Source organism: Ixodes scapularis, unplaced genomic scaffold (assembly GCF_016920785.2).
Source record: "Ixodes scapularis isolate PalLabHiFi unplaced genomic scaffold, ASM1692078v2 PGA_scaffold3__209_contigs__length_174095766, whole genome shotgun sequence".
Lineage (NCBI taxonomy): Eukaryota > Metazoa > Arthropoda > Arachnida > Ixodida > Ixodidae > Ixodes > Ixodes scapularis.
The window spans coordinates 87,948,327-87,966,426 of NW_024609868.1; the positions used below are offsets into that span (position 1 = coordinate 87,948,327).

Sequence of the window (18,100 nt, forward strand, 5' to 3'; positions counted from 1 at the left end):
GGAGAGGGTCACGTGATCTGGGGCGGGGGTCACGTGATCTCGGGGAAGGGGGGGGGGGGGTGACGTGACCGCACGGTTAAGGTGACGGCGACGGTGACGCCGACGCCGACACCGCTCAAGCCGGAAACGGGCGCCTAAGAGCTGCGCTCTAAAATCGACGCATGCACGAAACACTCAACTTTTCGTCAAAGGTGTGTATCACAGGTCCGTTTTTTTTAGTAAAATTTCACAGCATAGCTCCCTTTCTGTAAAGAACAGGGCCAAAGAACTCGCCGTGGTCAATGACGGGCAGCAGCACTGACGACTGACGCAGACGAAATTCGTCGGCAGCTAAAACGCCGTCATTAGGCAACTGAGTTTTTTTAACGTCAAGGTTTGCTTTTTAAACAAAAGGTATATTACAAAAAGATTATCTTAATTTTATTGAATCCCGATCGCCGCGAGCAGTCTCGATCAGAGCTCTGGTCTCGAGAAAGAGATAGCGCCATCTATCAATACGTGCGCGAAACGCGCCCCGTCGCTCTACTCAGTCGTGTGCGTCGCCGCCCGCCGTTGAACCTGGCAGGTCTTTTGGCCCTATTTTTTACAGAAAGTGAGCTACGCTTTGTAATTTTGTAAGGAAAAATGAAAGCCGTTTACAACTCTCCGTAACGCCGAATTAGAGCGCAGCTCTTGAGGAGGAGGAGGGAAGGGAACTCAGGGGAAGGTATACCCCTCCTCCCTGCTCCTTACCTCTTCACACTGTCTACTATTCCTTCCTCCAAAAGGCATCACCGTCGCCTCACGAGGGTCACGTCACGTGACCTCACGGGGGTCACGTGACGTCATCAGGGTCACGTGACCCCTGTGAGGTCACGTGACGATGAAAATGATGTCATCACGATGACGTCACGTGGCGTCATCGTGGTGACGTCATCGTCATCAGCACTCTTGACGTCATCCTTATTGGCATCGTCATTATCATTGTCACTGATGACGTCATCAGTGATGTCACTGATGACGTCATCGGCATCGGCATCGTCACTGATGACGTCATTACTGACATCATTGATGACGTCATTAGTGGCGTTACTGATGACTTCATCATCACTGATGGCGTCATCGGCATCGTCATCGCCACTGATGGCGTCATCGGCATCGTCATCGTCACTGATGACGTCATCAGTGACGACACGCGTCCCATAAAGCACCGCGCGGTTACGCCGACGGCGACGCCGCTGAAGCCGGAAACGGGCGCCTAAGATCGGCGCTTTAAAAACAAAACGGACCTGTGATATACACGTTTGACGAAAAGTGTAGATTGCTTCACACAGGTGTCGCTTTTTACGGTCCATTTTAGATCGAGGCTGGTGACTTCAGACACCCTATACATCGGCCTCCTAATTACCAGGTGTTATTGAGAATTCCTCTTCTTTGTTTTTAAGCCAGCTTTCGTCCGTTTAGGAGGGGAAGACCGCTCCAACGAATCGTAGTTCTGCGTACGGGAACGTAACATGAAACTGAGTTCATATAAAGGCTATCTCGACTAAAGTAGTATTACATATTCTTATTCCCATTTTTTTCCGCCCTAAGTTGCTGACAGAACGTGGTTTATGACTAAGCAAAAACATAAGAGCTAAAATTTCGTTTCCATACATCTTTAACCTGTCAGTTGTAATACGCCGCTCAAAACAAAGGTGCCCCGTTTCTCGAGTCTTAAAAAGGGAGAAGACTCCGTGAGCTCAGTGATGTAAAAATAACAGTAAGCGAGCGCCGTGACTTCTGCCGCATAGCGCATGTAGAGTTTAACTAAAGAAAAAAAAAAAAAAAAAAAGGTTTGAGGTCGTGACTATAAGACTCGAACGATTTCACGCTCCCTAATCTCGTGAGCGGCTGTTTCGATGATGGTCTTATGTTGACACTGCATCCATTAAGAGGCATACGCACCTTTTTATGCGCAACATTTATTCCGTAATGTACGACCTATTCAACATTTGACGCTATACCGCAAAAAAAAAAAAGAAATACAAAGAAAAACTTGTGGAAGCAAATTTAATACTACATAATGTTGCATCATTATTTAACATTTTCATTACTCTAGATGACAGTCATTATATAATGCTTGCTGCACACTTCATTCGACTGACTAATCAGTTAAGATTTCCATCACAATTAACGATATAATATATAAAGTGTATGGTTACTTGATAAATTGCCCAGCCCTAGCTTTCCCCACATTTGTACTGGGGCGGCTTTTTTAAAGCAGGACTTAGAAGGTCCTATGGTTGACAGGGCCACGACCACATCACCTATTAAATTCACATGAAATTATATAAGCCATTTTTATTTTATGTTTGAAGTTTGTGGAGCCTGTGATGTACGATGCATAAGACAAAACCAAAAACATTAAACGTAAGAGCAAATCAAGCCGGAGTCGTGCATGTAAAAATAATATGATTCAAGTGCTCCAGTTATCCCATTCCCTCATTATATGAACGGCAATTTTTTAGGAAGCATGAATGAACGCTAAGGACTATGGCAAAGTAAAATAGTGTGAACAATTTCATTTAGTGCACACACAGCTTGCTTACGCAATTCTCCCTGAGCCGGCGGCTCAGAGGAAAGTGTCGCTTCTCACAAGCGGGAAGTAATTTGGTCTTAACAACCTCTTACGTCCGCAACAAGTTGGACAAATGTGAATTTACTAGGTGTGTAAAAAGAAATGTTACAGCCATGTTCACATCTTGATTGACTGTGCTGAAATTTAACCGCGACGACACATACTAATCCTCAAATCACAAACCGAAAGAAGCGACTACAATTTCTTATGTTTGTAGTTCGACAAATCATGACCCAAATATTATGTCGAAACATATACTAGGATCACTAATAAGACTGGTATTGAAAATGCTTTTATTGGTTAATATTGCGAGCCGCGAGGTATCTAGCTGCTGCTGCTGCTGCTGAAACAACAATGTACAAGGTGGTTCGTAATTTTCGTGCTGTCGCGGACATTATTATCTATAAGTTAACACCTAGCAGGGGCACTCTGAAACACTGGGCCTACGCCGCTTACCCTTTGCGGCGGGGTTTACCTTCCTGATTGCGCTAACACTTTCTCCTTGCCGTCTTCTAGGCACGAGGCAAACACCACCACAGTACTTGCCAATGTTTGCTTCACAGGCTTTTGTGGGTGCACCCACCGAATCTGTGAAGCAAACATATACAAGAGCTATGGCGACGTCTGCTTTGCGCCTAGCAGACGAGGAGATAATGTTATCGCAACCTGGCAGAGTAATTCCGCCGCACAGGCTCTAGGCGGGGTAGCGCGGTGTTTGGGGGTGCGCCTCCCATGGGCGCCGGGGGATAAAAAAAACGGCCACGGCTGCCGTGTTATAGATAATAGTGTCTGCGATAGGACATCCCGCGTTTCCACTGACGACTACAGCTGCTTCTTTGAATACGCAAAGTGAAAAGTCCAGCACCCGGGACTCGTGCGACTAGGTCAATTGTGCGCGGCACCACATCACTTGGCGCAGCGACAAGTGAAGTCATTTGCTGACGGCTGGGATGGCAAGCGGCACTGTCGCAGTCGTCACAGATGCTGGACGGAGGCAAAATCACCAGTGATTTTGCCACCGCCAATCCAACAGAGTTGATTTCATCATAATTCCACAAAACCAACGTTTGAGATCGGACATCGACGGAACTATATTTCTCCTTAGCACAAGTCCAGGTGGAGCCGACGGTACGAACAGAGGTACCAGTCAAGCCGTGTTATAAGCGTAGCATCCCCGCGTCACGGCACCTAGGAGAACGAAACTCTGCAATATCCAGAGGCAGCTCGGCGAATGACCAGGCTGATCGCTTGCCTAGACCTCAAACCAGTCTGCGCTGTAGCAATGAGCACGATGAAACCTCAGTCCCAGTGCGACAGCACAGACTGTTTTCTTACGTGTATACAAATTGTAAGCATTGTCGTCCGCCGAGCTCCCTCTGTAATCGCAGCGATTCCCTCTCCAAGTTTCTTTGCGACAAAGTAGTTGCTCTAAATTTCTTAGAGTATACACTCTGAAGGGTCTGACGTGAGCGCACTTTCCTGCAGAGCACGGAGGTATTCAATAATGGCGAACGACAGACGAATCTCAACAAATGACGAGCTCAGAACACGATTAGATCTAAAAAAAGAATACGATGTGCTCAGCGATAATGAGGAAGTGCCACGTCATGCTCATTGCACCTAATCGTTTTGTTTAGTCTAATCGCATTCTTAGCTTCATCCTTTGATGGAATCGTTTTGTTCTTCACTGTGATTGACTCTCTCTTTGTACTAAGGGAAAGTGGTATCACTCTTCTTTAGAGTGTTGGAGTGGCTGCCTTGATGGCCCAGAATGAAGTAGGCACAACATATTAGCGACTCCAAGGAAGCCGCAAAATGACTTGAACAGCACTCTTTTTCTGGAGGTCAGCCTGTACATCCGACCCTCTTCGGCTGCGGAGTCTTCCGCCCACTGTCGCCGCCGACAACTTAAGAAACGTAAGGAGTGACGTATTATTTTCACGTTCCTTGCTGATTGCGTTGCCAATCAAGAGGGCGGAGGGATTTCTCCGATGCCAGGAATCTTCCCCCAAAGCGTATTTTCGACTTGTGGAAAGTGTTGTAAAAGAAGTCGCCTCATTTCGATTGAATAAATAGTTCTATATACAAATTAGTATTTTCCCGAACGAAGATTGACGGCTTTCTTCGTTCAAATATAACGTTGCTCACTGTTCACCTTACGTTTTTCGTGCTCGTTCCCCAAGCCAAGTAGTGGCTCCCCATGTTAAGGAGTCGCCAACTCACCTTTTTTTTTTTAAATTTTCCTCCAGCTCTAATTGAAAGAAAAAGGAGAAGCGAAGGCAGAGTAGGGTGCCTCGATATGAACCTTTCTCACCGCGAAATCACCTTTTGCTGCGTTGAGGGCCGTCGTCTCGCGCCTGTGGCAACACCACCTTGAATAATCAAAGCCACTAAAATGTTGACATCACCACATTGAGATCGAGCGAAGACACGAAATGGACACGACAGCTACATCAGAGATCGGCTGGGCCTCGTGGCCAACCAACGCGTCGAAGGACGCTCCACTTTGTGTCCGGGACGAATTACGAATTACCGTGGAACGTCGGGGCGACGTTCCACGGAGAAAGAGGATCATGTTGGCAGGCCTCGACTATTCTATGTGGCGTTTCCTTTTGTTGGTAAGGTACCATCAAAGCCTAAAATAACGTATCTGGCTTGCACTTGACGTCATCGCATCATACCAATGGTCATTCCTAATGTATGCGGGCAGCAGCACGCTTGCTTACAATGAACGCTGATATATAGCGTCAGTATAATATAAGTCACGTCGATAAGAATGTCGAGGTAAGAGTCAAGCAGCAGGAAGTGTGAATATCATAAGCCATGACCCGTGTTTCTTAAGCTGACAGTGACCCTATGACTGAAGTCAAAGCAATGTGCTCGCAGATAGAGACTCCAGAAAACATGAACGTAGCAAAAAGTGTACAAGAAAAAACAAAAAAACACAGTAAAATGACCGAGATCTTATCACTGAGCCAGCGCATGTTTCTGCCGTTTCAGTGCTTTAGTTTGTGACTCAATGGAAGCGCTGTTTAAAGTGTACGAAGCTTCTTTTGAAACTATTCAGACTGTCTTAAATTAAAGTTATGAAAGTACTTAGAATTCTTGGGAAAAGTAATAAATACATAAAATAAAGCGCGACTTAGTGCATACTGTAATTATCATCACCGGTGATAGCATGAACGTCTCAACGGTTTACAGAATCCCGATATATTTAATGCAATTGTGCGATATTAAAGTAATTATTTGACTACAGAATTGCGCGATCTTTGTTGCTCACAATTTTAAACAAACATCTAAAAAAACTCTATATAGGAACATTTATTGACAAATGCTCAAAGCATCCAACTCGCGTGCAAAAACAATTAAATTTAGCACAAGTACATTTGAAAAACACAGCGCCATTCATGCGACAAACAATGATGCGCGCGCTTCCGAGCAGTGGAATCAATAAAAGACTTTGCAACCTCTTGAGTCAATGTACATCATCCATATTCGACTCGCTCACTTATGAAATAAAAACAAACGCAGTGTTCGACGCATCGCCTTGCACCGTCACACGATGGGCACAATGACAGATTGGCTGGTGATTTCTCCCAGGTTTTTGTAATCACTTCACGGCGTCATGAGAGCACACAACGATATTCTATGTATAGTTATCCATGGGATCTCCACGCGAACAGCGAAACATAACGTATCTCTGTTTTCTTCGGTGAGGCACCTCACCTTTCAGCAAGGGAGGTGTCGGCTGACGAAGGTGCAGATGATTGTGCCGATGAGGGCGCGGAAGACATGGCAGATCCCGGTCGAGAATCAGGTGTCGAAACTCTCAGTCTGAGGTCTGGCGTGGTTTCCAGGAGAACGTCGTCATCTTCCACGTCCTCAGGAACCCTGATGCCACCCAGAATTTCCTCTTTAGAGTATTTTCCGCCGCCGTTAAGTATCTTCTCAGTCTTCCCTATGACCAAGACATTCCCGTCTTTGACGCGGACACTGATGTCTTCCGGTTGAAACTCTTTGACGTCAACATCGTAAACAACTACCTTCTCGGCTCCGCCATCGGACTCTGGTTCCTGACGTTCCACACTTTTTCTCAAGGCTGGGAATTTTTTATCTAAAAAGCCGGGCTCGAGGTACTGGCTGCACTGCGGGAAATCCTCGAGGAACTCGTCCCATTCTCGCTGCATGGGGTCATCTTCTAAGGGCACCAGGGGCATCTTGCGGTCCACAGTCTCGTTGATTTGCGACGTCTTAGACAACACAAGTTTGCCTGGGAAGTGTTGCTTGCCGTTAAAGACGACTGGAATGATGGCTTCCCTGCTGGTCGTTGCGACGGTGCCATTTTCAAGATGATCAGACATGGCGCCTCCTTTCTGCAGCTTGCTGGTGATTAGGAATCCGATAGCTCCGTGCTAAGTGCTTCCTTTAAATGTCACAGTTATGGAGGACGTCTAAACAAGTCACCAGCCGCCGGAGCCGCCCCCTGGATGCACTCTCAACGGAGGGGATACCGGAAAAGGTGCTCGAGCCAAGGCACGAGCAAGTTTAGACCTTGGCTGTAGACTCAGCAGCCCAGGTACCGATCCAACAAACTTGAAAGGCGCGCACGCTATGAGACGACAACAGTTCTTGGCTCGCTCGGTGCCACCTGCCTTAGACTCAGAGGTAACGTTTAAATAGACTTTTGGGACGGATATGACGTAACGAGCTGAGTCACTTCCGCCGAGCTGGCCGAGAAGGCGCGTTCCTTCAACAAGGGCACGGGCGGGAATGCGCAGAATAGAGCGCGAGGAGGAAAGGCCTCGCCGTAAAATTCTGAAATTAGAATCGCGGCTCGGGTACGAGGTGCGTGAGAAGCGATTTTATACATCTGCTGAACTTTTCCTTCGCACGCACATTTGCTTGTTTTTGCCTTTTGTTGTTTATGCAGGTTGGCGTTGCGTGTGGGTGTACGCCGGGTTCTCTCGTGAATAAAGACGGGAACTTGGCTGGGGTTCTTGCTTCTTATTTATTTTCGAATCAAATGGCGCGGACCGACACCCCTTGCGGTTGGGGTTGTGAATGACGCAGGAGCAGAGCAGCGTTAAGCTGGATTGCGCAGGAAGACCCGGGTTTATTCGCCGGATTCAGATGTCCTTGTCTGTTTCCGGTGGTGTTGAGAAACAGCACGAATATAACACAGGGTGTGGTTTCGCGTTATTCCAGCGTTCGCTCATTACTTTTTCTTCTTGGACAGCTTCGTTTTTTAGTGTCTCTTTAAACTTACCTTTGGTGAATGTTAATCGTGATTTACGAATAAGTTGTGCTCGTTCTTCTCCAAAGGGGCGTCTACAAAGAAGCAATTATGTACACAAAGGGACCTTTTCCAAATACCGACGGCACCAGACGGTGGCTGCACGAACTAAAAACCGAGGAAGTGACCTACCTGGGCTACCAATCGATAATGGGAGCTACGCTACCAGTTGCTTCGCTCTCTGGGCTGCGTCGCGTGCCCAACGGCCCATCGCGACTTTAAGGAGTGAAATCCGTAGCGTCCACCCAAACGCCGTGTTTTTCTTTCCGTCCACTTTCTTTTTTTGTGTAACACAATTATATATATGCTGCATTTACGTGTTCTACTCGTCAATCTATAGCCTCATTCCGAATTTCCTCGATTTTCCGTGCCGACCTCCACCACTTGGCATCGGGCGCTCGCGCGTGCGCAGAACGCTTCTCGGAAAAGGTCCATTGAGATATTCTTGGTGCCTAAGAAACACAGCATTTTTTTCAAGGTACTATCATACGAAAACTATTTACGAGTCTTATTCCTGCTCAAAAGAAGCGCAAATCGAGAAAGTCGGGTGACTTATTTAGGAGCCTGCGGAAAAACATTGCAAAGAAAGTTCAGCTTATATGTCGTTCTAATGCTAGACCACAGTCAATTTCTTTATATGCATATAATTGCATTACATGTTTAATATTTAAAACATTCATTATTTATCTAAGGTTTTGGCACATATTAAATGCAAGGAACGACTCTAATTTTAGGAAGGTGGTACTATTCCTGCTCTTCATTTGTCACGCACAGATTAAGACAAAATTGATGCAAGCAGGCACGAAAAAGTCTGTCTTTTTGTGCCGCTAAATGCCGCCATAAAAGCAACTACCTGTATAAATGTGCCAGATTGAGGTTTCAGCAAATATTTAAAAAAAACAGGTTAGACACTGTACACGATCAGTGAAATTCGAAGTGAGCCGCATGGTCATGTGCGTGCTAACTGTGATATACGTTGTGCCCAGGGTAACAATGCCACATTTTTTACATGTGACGCTCCTTCTTTCTGAAGTGAAACAGTTTTAAACCTATTATTAATTCGTTAGACGGCTTTGGAGATACAAATAACTGACCATCCTTGTGCTCTGCAAAAAAGATAAAAGACGAAAAAATTTAAGAACGTTTGAGAAGGAAGATTTGGACTTGTTCAAACGCAGTGAATGAGTACCCTTACTGGTGATTTGCAGTGTGGTAATTAAGTATGCTGCTGGTTGCCGAGCATTAAAATGGACGTGTTACTACGTAAAAGAACGAGAATGATTAAATTTGTTTTAGAATACTCAGAACGCAGATATTTCCGTTCGTTTCTGTTTGGTAACAAACTCGACCTGCGCTGTGCTTGGTTAGCCCAAACATTCTTCCAGTTTGCAACTTCCGCTCCTCCCGCCGCTGTTGTTTTACAACGACGCGGGCAGTGACTGAGTTTGTTGTGGACGGGAAACGTTTCTGCAAAGTCGTTCTGCTTTAACTTTATCCGCATGAAAGTTAAATCATGAGCAGTGAGTACTATTGAGCGTTGGACGTCGCACCCAGATAGAGGTATTGTCAAAAATTGACTTTCTGCGGGGAAGAGCTGCCGGACCCACTCGATCCGTCGCTGCGTCAACACGCATTTATCATTTTCGTGAACCACCTTAGACTGGGTGGAGAACTAGAAGAACCAACCGTGGAAGGGACAGGAACAGAAAAGCAGAAGGCGTCGTTCCAAACTAGCTGAAAGTTTATTTAGTAACACTTCCATAAATACCAAAACCTCAAGAGTCGCCAACCAAAATATCCAAACATCCGGTCGAGAGCACAACAAAAGACATGACCTATCTCCCGGATTTGTCATCGTCCTAGTACACGCAAAACTCTTGCCTTATCTGCCCTACCTTGCATATGCCTCGCATTCATGACCGGATCAAGGCGGTTGTCTTTAATGCACGTCGACGACATTTACGTGTACCTCGTAGAAAGTACCTGTTTCTATACGATAGAACACTTTAAAATCTTAAAGCTGTCAGATGGGTTTAAAAGGTTCATCAACGGCATGATTCGGCAACTACACTGCTTAAGTGCAGCCGTTGGAAATAGCGCGATAGTGCCCGTCACTGCCGACTTCGAGTCCAGCCAGACCGTGAAGTGCACCAACCCTGGACTCTTGTGGAAAAAGATGGCACTGTAATCAGCGCCCATTGCACTTGCATGGCGGGGTAAGCGTTTTGTCTAAACTACCATGTTGATTTAACGCGCTGTGCGTGCGATCTAATCTGTATGTTTTGCTACCGCCAGGGAGAGGTGTGCAGTCATGTGTCGGAACTGCTCTTTCGCGTGGAATCAGAGGTCTAGCACGGACTCAACGACCCATCGTCCACCTCAATGGAATGCCGGTGGATTTTCCCGCCCACGTCAGTACGGGTGTGACGTGGTCATTCGCATGTTACTCTCAAAAGGTAGAAAGGAACATTACAACGCGCGCATAAGTGATACGGCCAGTTGCTTGTCTAGTTATCTTGAAAAAGTATCAGAGATGTGTTACTCCAGGAGGAGACATAACTTAATTATGAATTTCTTATGCAGTCTGCCCAGGTTGTTGACATTCGCACCGTAAAGCGAGATACTGAAAGAAAAAGGAAGCGCACTGGGAACCCAGCTTCAGAACCCCCGCGCAGCTTCTGCTGGCCACTGCAACAGATGAACAGGGGCAAACGTTCCTAAAGAGAGTGAAGGCATGCTGTCTTGGCATATGTATATTTCAGCTTACTAACCATGTTCAATTAACCTGAGACTGGGGTAGGGGAGAAACATCAATACGTAGAAGGGACAGAAAATAGCCAGGACGACGTCTCAAACTCAGCTAACTCGTTTATTTAGTCCGCCTCCTTATGTAGTCTCAATCTCAAAGTCATCTCCACCAACACAAAAGGACGAAGTTTATACAGTTCAAGCGCCACAGTCTTCATCCCACAATGCAAGAACGTTGACAAGCTTTACAGTTCGACGCGATAAGGCAACATCTTCAAACACCTTCAAACTTGAATAAAAAGATCTCTTCCCCTACTATTCTAAACACAATTCATACTACTGAATCATAACACGCCCTCCCAAAAAAAAAGAAGAAAAACACTGAAACAGTAGTTGAGCCAATAGGTTGTTTGAAGTGCGACCTGCTTTTAGGTTGTTTGAAGCGCGACCTGCTTGTGAGTTTCCTAAAATCTGTAAAATATTTTTGCTTTGTGTGGTTCTCTACGTGTATTCACCCAAATACCGTTTCAGTGTTTTTTTTTTTTATGTGCAGAGGGCGTGTTATGTATGATTCAGAAGTATGAACTGTGTTTAGAAGAGTAGGGGCAGAGATCCTTTTGTTCAAGTTTGAAGGTGGATGGATGTTGCCTTATCGCGTCGAACTGCAAAGGTTGTCAACATTCTTCCATTGTGTGATGAAGACTTGGCGCTTGAACTGTATAGACTTCGTCCTTTTGTGTTGGTGGAGATGACCTTGAGATTGAGGCTATATAAAGAGGTGGACTAAATAAACGAGTTAGCTTAGTTTGAGACGTCGTCCTGTCTATTTTCTGTCCCTTGTACGTTTTGATGTTTCTTCTCTACCCCAGTCTCAGGTTAATTCAACATGGTTAATATTCACCAGCTCGCCTGCACCCCTACAATTTTTTTAGCTTACTGGTGTGCGGAACCCACAATTGATGAAGTTAACGCAGCAAAAAAGACTAAAACTTTGGATGTTATAATCCCCGCCAGTAATATAACAAGTTAACATTCCTCAAATATTTAAAAACAGAGCCAGAAAAAATTGTGTGTTTCGGACATATGTGAATTCCCTGTCGTACCAAATGAAGCCCCGTTGTTTTAAAGTGTGCTTAATACACAATGTGATCAATATTGCTGTGTCTGCATGTTATACATTCCAATATTGAAACTTTCCCAGGCAATGTAGATATTCACGAAGAGCTTCGCTTGGCTCGGAGCAAAATCACATTAATTCGAAGAACTGTTTTTGGCCAGTGGCGTAGCCAGGAATTGCTTTCGGGGGGATGGGGGAGGGGGGAGGTAGGGAGCCTTCATGTGCGCTTTGCTAGGGTGATGCCACCCTTTGTAATACCACTCGCCGACAAACCAGCAGCCATTTTGATTCTCGGCGATAATCTGTGGGACTTATAACCCTCCCGGAAACAAGCACCTTATCTCAGAAGTTCGGAGCAGCGTTGTGGAACCCACGGAGGGAGGGTTAGCATTTTCACTCTCGGATGAGATTACCGATGGACACAAAGGCCACTTTCCGGCGCACGGGGAAACAATGAAAGAAACAAAATGGCGGTGGAAGAGGGTGTGGGAAAGGGAAACAGGCAGTTGACATCACTCTATGCGAAGCGCACATGAAGGCACTCTAGGGGGAGGTATCTAAGGTGGTCGGGGTGCCTATGACTTTGAGGTGCGGAAGGGAGTGGTGGAGAGGTTCAAATTGCATTTGTATTTTATAGGGTCGACTGGGGCTTAGGTGAGGAGAGGGAGGTGGGGTCTGAAACCGCATAATCCTCCCCTATGGATACATAAGTCGGTTTGGCATAACTTGGCAACAAACAAACAGTACGGTCGCCTCAAGCTTAGATTCACAGCACAAAATTTGTGGCCGTACTTCACAAGAGGGATTATAGTCGGTTACAGGTTAAGAAGGTAGCGGCAAATGCCCCTCAAAGGGAATCATATATCCCTCCGCCACCTCCGTATCCAATAGCGTCCCATCGTTTCGGTGACGTCGCGGCCAACGCGCGAGAAGAGTCTTGCCTTTTGTACATATTTGCTTTATCTTTCGACTTTGACTTAGCATTGTGGAAGCCACGACAGGGACATTCGAGTCCCCCCCCCCCGATGGAAACAAATACGACTTTCGGGGACTAGCTTCCCCCTCCGATGGATACAAAGGCTGCTTTCAGGGGCTCGGTTCCCTCTCGAATGAATACAAAGGTCGCTTTCTTAAAAAGTGGGATCGGAGAGAAGTTGGAATCCATTGAAGCGGAACAAGGAGTGTTTCCAGTGAGCTTTTCTTTCGACTGCGGAGAGATTTGAAACGGGCGCATCACGCTTGTGGGAGGAGCTTCTCCTACCTTCTTGACTTGTAACCGACGATAGTATGTTTGCCTCATTCCAGTGATCTAGTCAGCTATCTGCGATTGTAGATTTCATTATTTATTAATTTAGGCCGAATACACCTACGCTGTCAATTGAAAGCTTCTGCTGCGTGTTGCGGCATCATCTGCAGCCCCTTTGGCCAGCCCACAAACAAAGGAACTGTGAATCATGGCATTCCTAGCAATACGCTTTTATTTTATGACAATTTTCAGTGATCATGAGTCATGCTGGTCAGAGGGCATCTATTTCATTGCCTGTTGAGGTCACTATTGTACCGAAAGCAAGAATATAGCTAATACCTCAAAACAGGAGCAACGTATGTGCAGATTACGACACGTTTTACAGTAACCTGCCGCTCCCTGCTTCTCATTAAAACGTTGCTCACTGCCAAGTGCAGGGCTCTTACATTATGTCATTCCGTGGTGCTGTTGACTAGTCATACTTTCTGCCTGCTCGATAGCGTGAAATTGGCAGCATAAAAGCTACACTGGCGGCCACTATGCCACTAGTATGGATGACTCAATTAAGTCTATTATGAGCAATGCAAATGCAGGTGGTGGTCCTCGATCTGTTACATAATATTAGCGAGAGTACTTCGGGAAGGCACATAGCCAGACCTGAAATATTGAATTTCGCTGATATCTTCCCCCTTCCTCCCCATCCATATCATTTTGTCGTGGGCCGGGCCCCCGAAACTAAATTCTGGTTACGTGCCTGATGCAATGTCGTTTCAGTCGTTCCTAAAGTCTTCTATCTTCTTTGCCACATGTTTTCGGGCCTTGAAAGTGAAAACCGAGGGCACGCACATAGTCAGGATGTTTCGGGTCTTGGGACGGACCGCCTACAATAGAAAATACTTGCGTAAAACTTGTCGTTGAGAGCGTCAAATGATATAAAATAAACAGATGCTTTTATGAGTCAATTCGCAGCGGCCTACACTTCAGTATGCCGTAGGTAAACAGAAATGACTCATACAGTATTATCCGGCTCGCTTGCTTTAGGAATAGAAATACGACTTTACTAATTCTCTAACGGTCAGACAGATGCGTAATATTAATTGGGTAATATCCGTAAACATGTTTTGGGCTGATATAGCCGTGCGCGTAGCTGGCCAAGTAGGCAGCGCGGCCGTGTCCTATTGGTTATCGTGCTGCCTCCTACGCGAAGAGCCAGGGATCGATTTCTGGGGGCGACACGTCTTTTATTTATTCTTGCAATTTAGTGTTCTGGTAAATTCTAGAACCGCGTTGCCGATTCGAGGTTAGGAAGTTCTATGCGCGAACCTTCAACGTTGACTGTTCCGAAGCCCACGGGTGTACAAAAGGGGCTCCGCGTGGCAAGCCGGAGTCAGTCCCGCCTTAGCGTGCGATCTTGCTGTTACGCCGCCATCGACGCCCGCGACGTTCTACCCTTATCTTCTGTTTCCTTTTTGTTTTGGGCACAAGTTCTCCCCATTCAACGTTAAGTGTCTTGAGTTATCGTCGCCCCATTAATTATCATTCGTGACAATATATGTGTAGCAATGCGTGAGTTCAATTTCCCAATTTCCTCACTGTACTGCCTACAAAGAGTATGAAAACATGTGAGATCGTAGAACGCGGACTGATTTGGCAATCGCCCAGCAATCTGTAGCTCGCGTGTGCAACTAACGTTCAAATTTCGCGACCACGTGCTTCGTTTTGTCGTACGCTGTGGTGTCTCGCCACACAAAAATTCTAAACCCTCAAAGGGTTTAGCATTTATATGTGCCGACTGGCGTGTGAAACGGTTCTAAAATGCCCAACACCTTTTCGACGAGACCTTATTTCTCTTGCGTTCGCTTAACCCACAAAACATTACCGAGACAGCGTGTCCGCGCAACCCTCGAAAGTTATCGGGACTCTTTTTAATATCCTAAACATAGGTACAACAAATCGGGATGCCTTAACTTTAATCAAATTTGTGGAGCATATTACACTCCTGCCATTCGGCAGCCAGTTGTCCCATCGAACGGCCTGTACTCAAGCTGCTCTTCGTGAAGGATCTTTCGGAAACCGAAACGACCGAAATGTGGACAGCAAGTTCGCTCCTTAACGCTTGCTGCGTCCTGGGACTGAATAGCAGGGGCCAAGACGCTGTAGGTGCTTTAGGTCACCCATACATTCGTTTAAACCAACACAGGTGAGTATAAAACACAGCGAACGGGATCGACAGGACCGCCACACAAGCTTTTCGAAGCGTACACTTCGCCCTTACCTCAAGCCCGAAAGAGCTCTTTCCGGTTGCCGGAGCAGGTGGCGCCCCCACGTCTCAACTCACGCCAGAAAAAGCGAATATTCTAACTCGCTCTCCTCAAAACCACCGTACAAATTTAGGCACTCTTTACGAAAAAGCACAACATTTTTTTTAATGCCATTCCTAGACAGGTTTGCCGCCTGGGCTCTCAGGCATCCCCTTAGGAGTTCAGCGCAACCGTCAGGAATGCAAACATTATGCCCCGAGCCCCATCATGAAGGACGTTTGTTCGTATACATGCGAGGTCTGGGGCGACTGGCGGACTTGTTGACTCACGAAAAGGTTTCTGAGAAGCTAGGTGGCAACCTTCCTTGGGGTGGATATACATACGCTCTAAGCTGGGTAACCTAAATTTAAATTCTAAAGCTGTGTAACCCATAAAATAAAGGCTCCAAAAGTGGTAGTTTTAACGTTTCATTTTTTTTTGGTAAGATTATAAGTCCCAAGGCCCAAATAGAAAACTACAAAGCCGATGTGGTTTATGTTTCTTCAATGGCCGCCTATGTGTAACCTCTACAAGGTAACCTATAAAAAGCGCGGTAACAAAAAATAAAACTAAAATGAACCGACGATGATGAGGGAGGAGATGCATAAGACAAAGAGTGAGCTTTACAAATTCCGAAACTGTCCTTACGTTACCACATATGATCTCGGCTTCCTCCGCGCCATCAGCGCCTTCACAGGTGGACCGTTGGCGTGCTCGCGCGGCCATGGCAATGACGGCTCTTGATGTAGTCAGATATTTTTGTTTGTTTTTTTCTTGATACTGTACGCTCCTGAGTGTCGCCGGCGCGGCTCTAGTACACAGATAAGTCTGGAGAATCTTAATGTATGGGCTAGCTCGGAAAGCTGCTTCGGTGGCACAAACTATCGGCGCACGCAAATTTTGGCACCTCCCGGTTGAGTGGATTCTTCACCTCCACCTAAGAGGCGATTGGCGAAAGTTACTTTCTAAGCTTTTCTGGTGCGAATTTCAGTGTGCGGGAGTATAATTTTACTTGTCATGGCTTTAGCTTGATGTTTTTGTCGGCGGCGAACACCAGTTCTGTTTTTCCCAAAGTCTAGACTCTTGTCTTTTCCGCCGTCGTGTGTTGTGTAAATCTTATATATGAATCATGTTTCTCCGGGGTCTGGCAGAAAATTGTGTTGGCGTCTTATAAAATGCATCGAAGTTCTTTTTTACAAATTTCATGAATCGCTACAAAACAGTTTCAGGTGTTTCTGTCGGCTGTGCACGTTGGCGGGAGTTGATAGCTTAAGGACGTCACAATATTTCAGGCCCCAATGGACCTCCAGTAGCATATTTATTCGTTCTCCCGCAACGTTCTGCTATAAAAACAAAACAAAAAAACTGCGCTTTTTCGGGGAAATTATTATTTAAAAAGATGACATGTGTCTGAAGATAAAAAGGTCATACGCGATAAAAAAAGAAGTTAAAGAAAAGTTCACAAGGCATCAATGGTTCCACATCAACTAGGTGGACCTTGTTCAGGAACAAATACCGATGAATTAAAGCCTATGTCGCGACATGTGTGGGAAATGTTTTCCACTTTACTTGTGATTTGTAGTCCTAAATATTGGGATGTCTAAGGGAGATGTTTGTTTAGGCTATATCACTTAATTTGACTTAGTTTATTATAGCATATTTCCAAGCGTTTAGTATTTTTATTACCATAGATCAAGAACATGATGAGAGAGAGTTTGTGTGTGAAAACAATTTACTTGCAGCTTTTGCCCAGAAGAATATACATTCATTTTAAAGAAATGATTTGTTAAAAAATACCGCTGGGTAATTTATATATATTAGTAAAGAACAATCGATTTTACTTCGAAAATGAAAAGAAAATATTGCTTTATGAATTCAAACGCAGCCCCTCCGCCCGCTCTTACCCTGGAGATGTTTTACATTTTACACAGAAACGAGCGGCGCCATTCCACACTTATTATACTGCATATACTTTGTCCCCTCCTGCGATGGACTAAAGGCCAAAGCTACGGTCCGCCAGGTTCAATCACGTTCCACGCTATACTATGACGCGCTTAACATTGATTAAGGGTGGACGAATAATGCTCGAATCCAAAAGCGCCGCATCATTTCTATAACTTCGACGCTAAAAAGACACTTTATGTCATGGCTTTCTTTGCGATGTATAATTGTTGAGTCATTCAGTGCTCTTCGATTCAAACCACTGTCTGTCCGTCCCCTCATCTGTGATCCGAGACGCGGGCATTGATACGTGCATCAAAACAAAATACCGCACAATTTCTAAGTGGCTCGTGATTGGATCTGGCGGTCCGTAGCTTTTGTCTTTAGTCCATCGCAGGGGGAGACGAAATATAGGGGTGCCACTTTATGAATGCTCGACATATCCTTAATATCTAGAAGCCCGACACGCTAATCAAAACTTTTCAATGTCATCATTTTTCATGTATAAGTTCCAGACGAGGCCCTCTTTCGGACCCTCACATTGGTAGCCGGCAACCGAAAAGACTGCGGTTCCGGAAGGCGGGTCGGGAAACTCGCACTTGGAGTACTTCATGTACCCGCGAGGAAGTCATCCTGTTGTGTCATGCAGCCTATACCGTCACGAACTTCCGTCACCCTCTCGATGATCAGCTATTGATTCTCCCTCAAGAGTTGTTTCGCTCCGAGTACACTGTTCCCGTCATCCCCCCGCCGCCGTTTGCAACGTGGGGCGTAACGTCACTATCCTTTCATATATAAAAGAAGAACCCGCCTAATACCCCGTTTCACCTTACGTCCGGACGCAGCGGATGCTACG

The 18,100-nt window shown here is 45.8% G+C and overlaps 1 protein-coding gene across 1 annotated transcript; it reads right to left on the reverse strand.

Moving 5' to 3' along the window:
* Positions 1-5,905: 5,905 nt before the first annotated feature.
* LOC8028583 lies at positions 5,906-7,243 on the reverse strand. Its single transcript, XM_002400176.5, has one exon. It carries the CDS (start codon positions 6,958-6,960, stop codon positions 6,322-6,324), a length of 639 nt encoding a protein of 212 aa, XP_002400220.3. The 5' UTR covers positions 6,961-7,243; the 3' UTR covers positions 5,906-6,321.
* Positions 7,244-18,100: the final 10,857 nt, after the last annotated feature.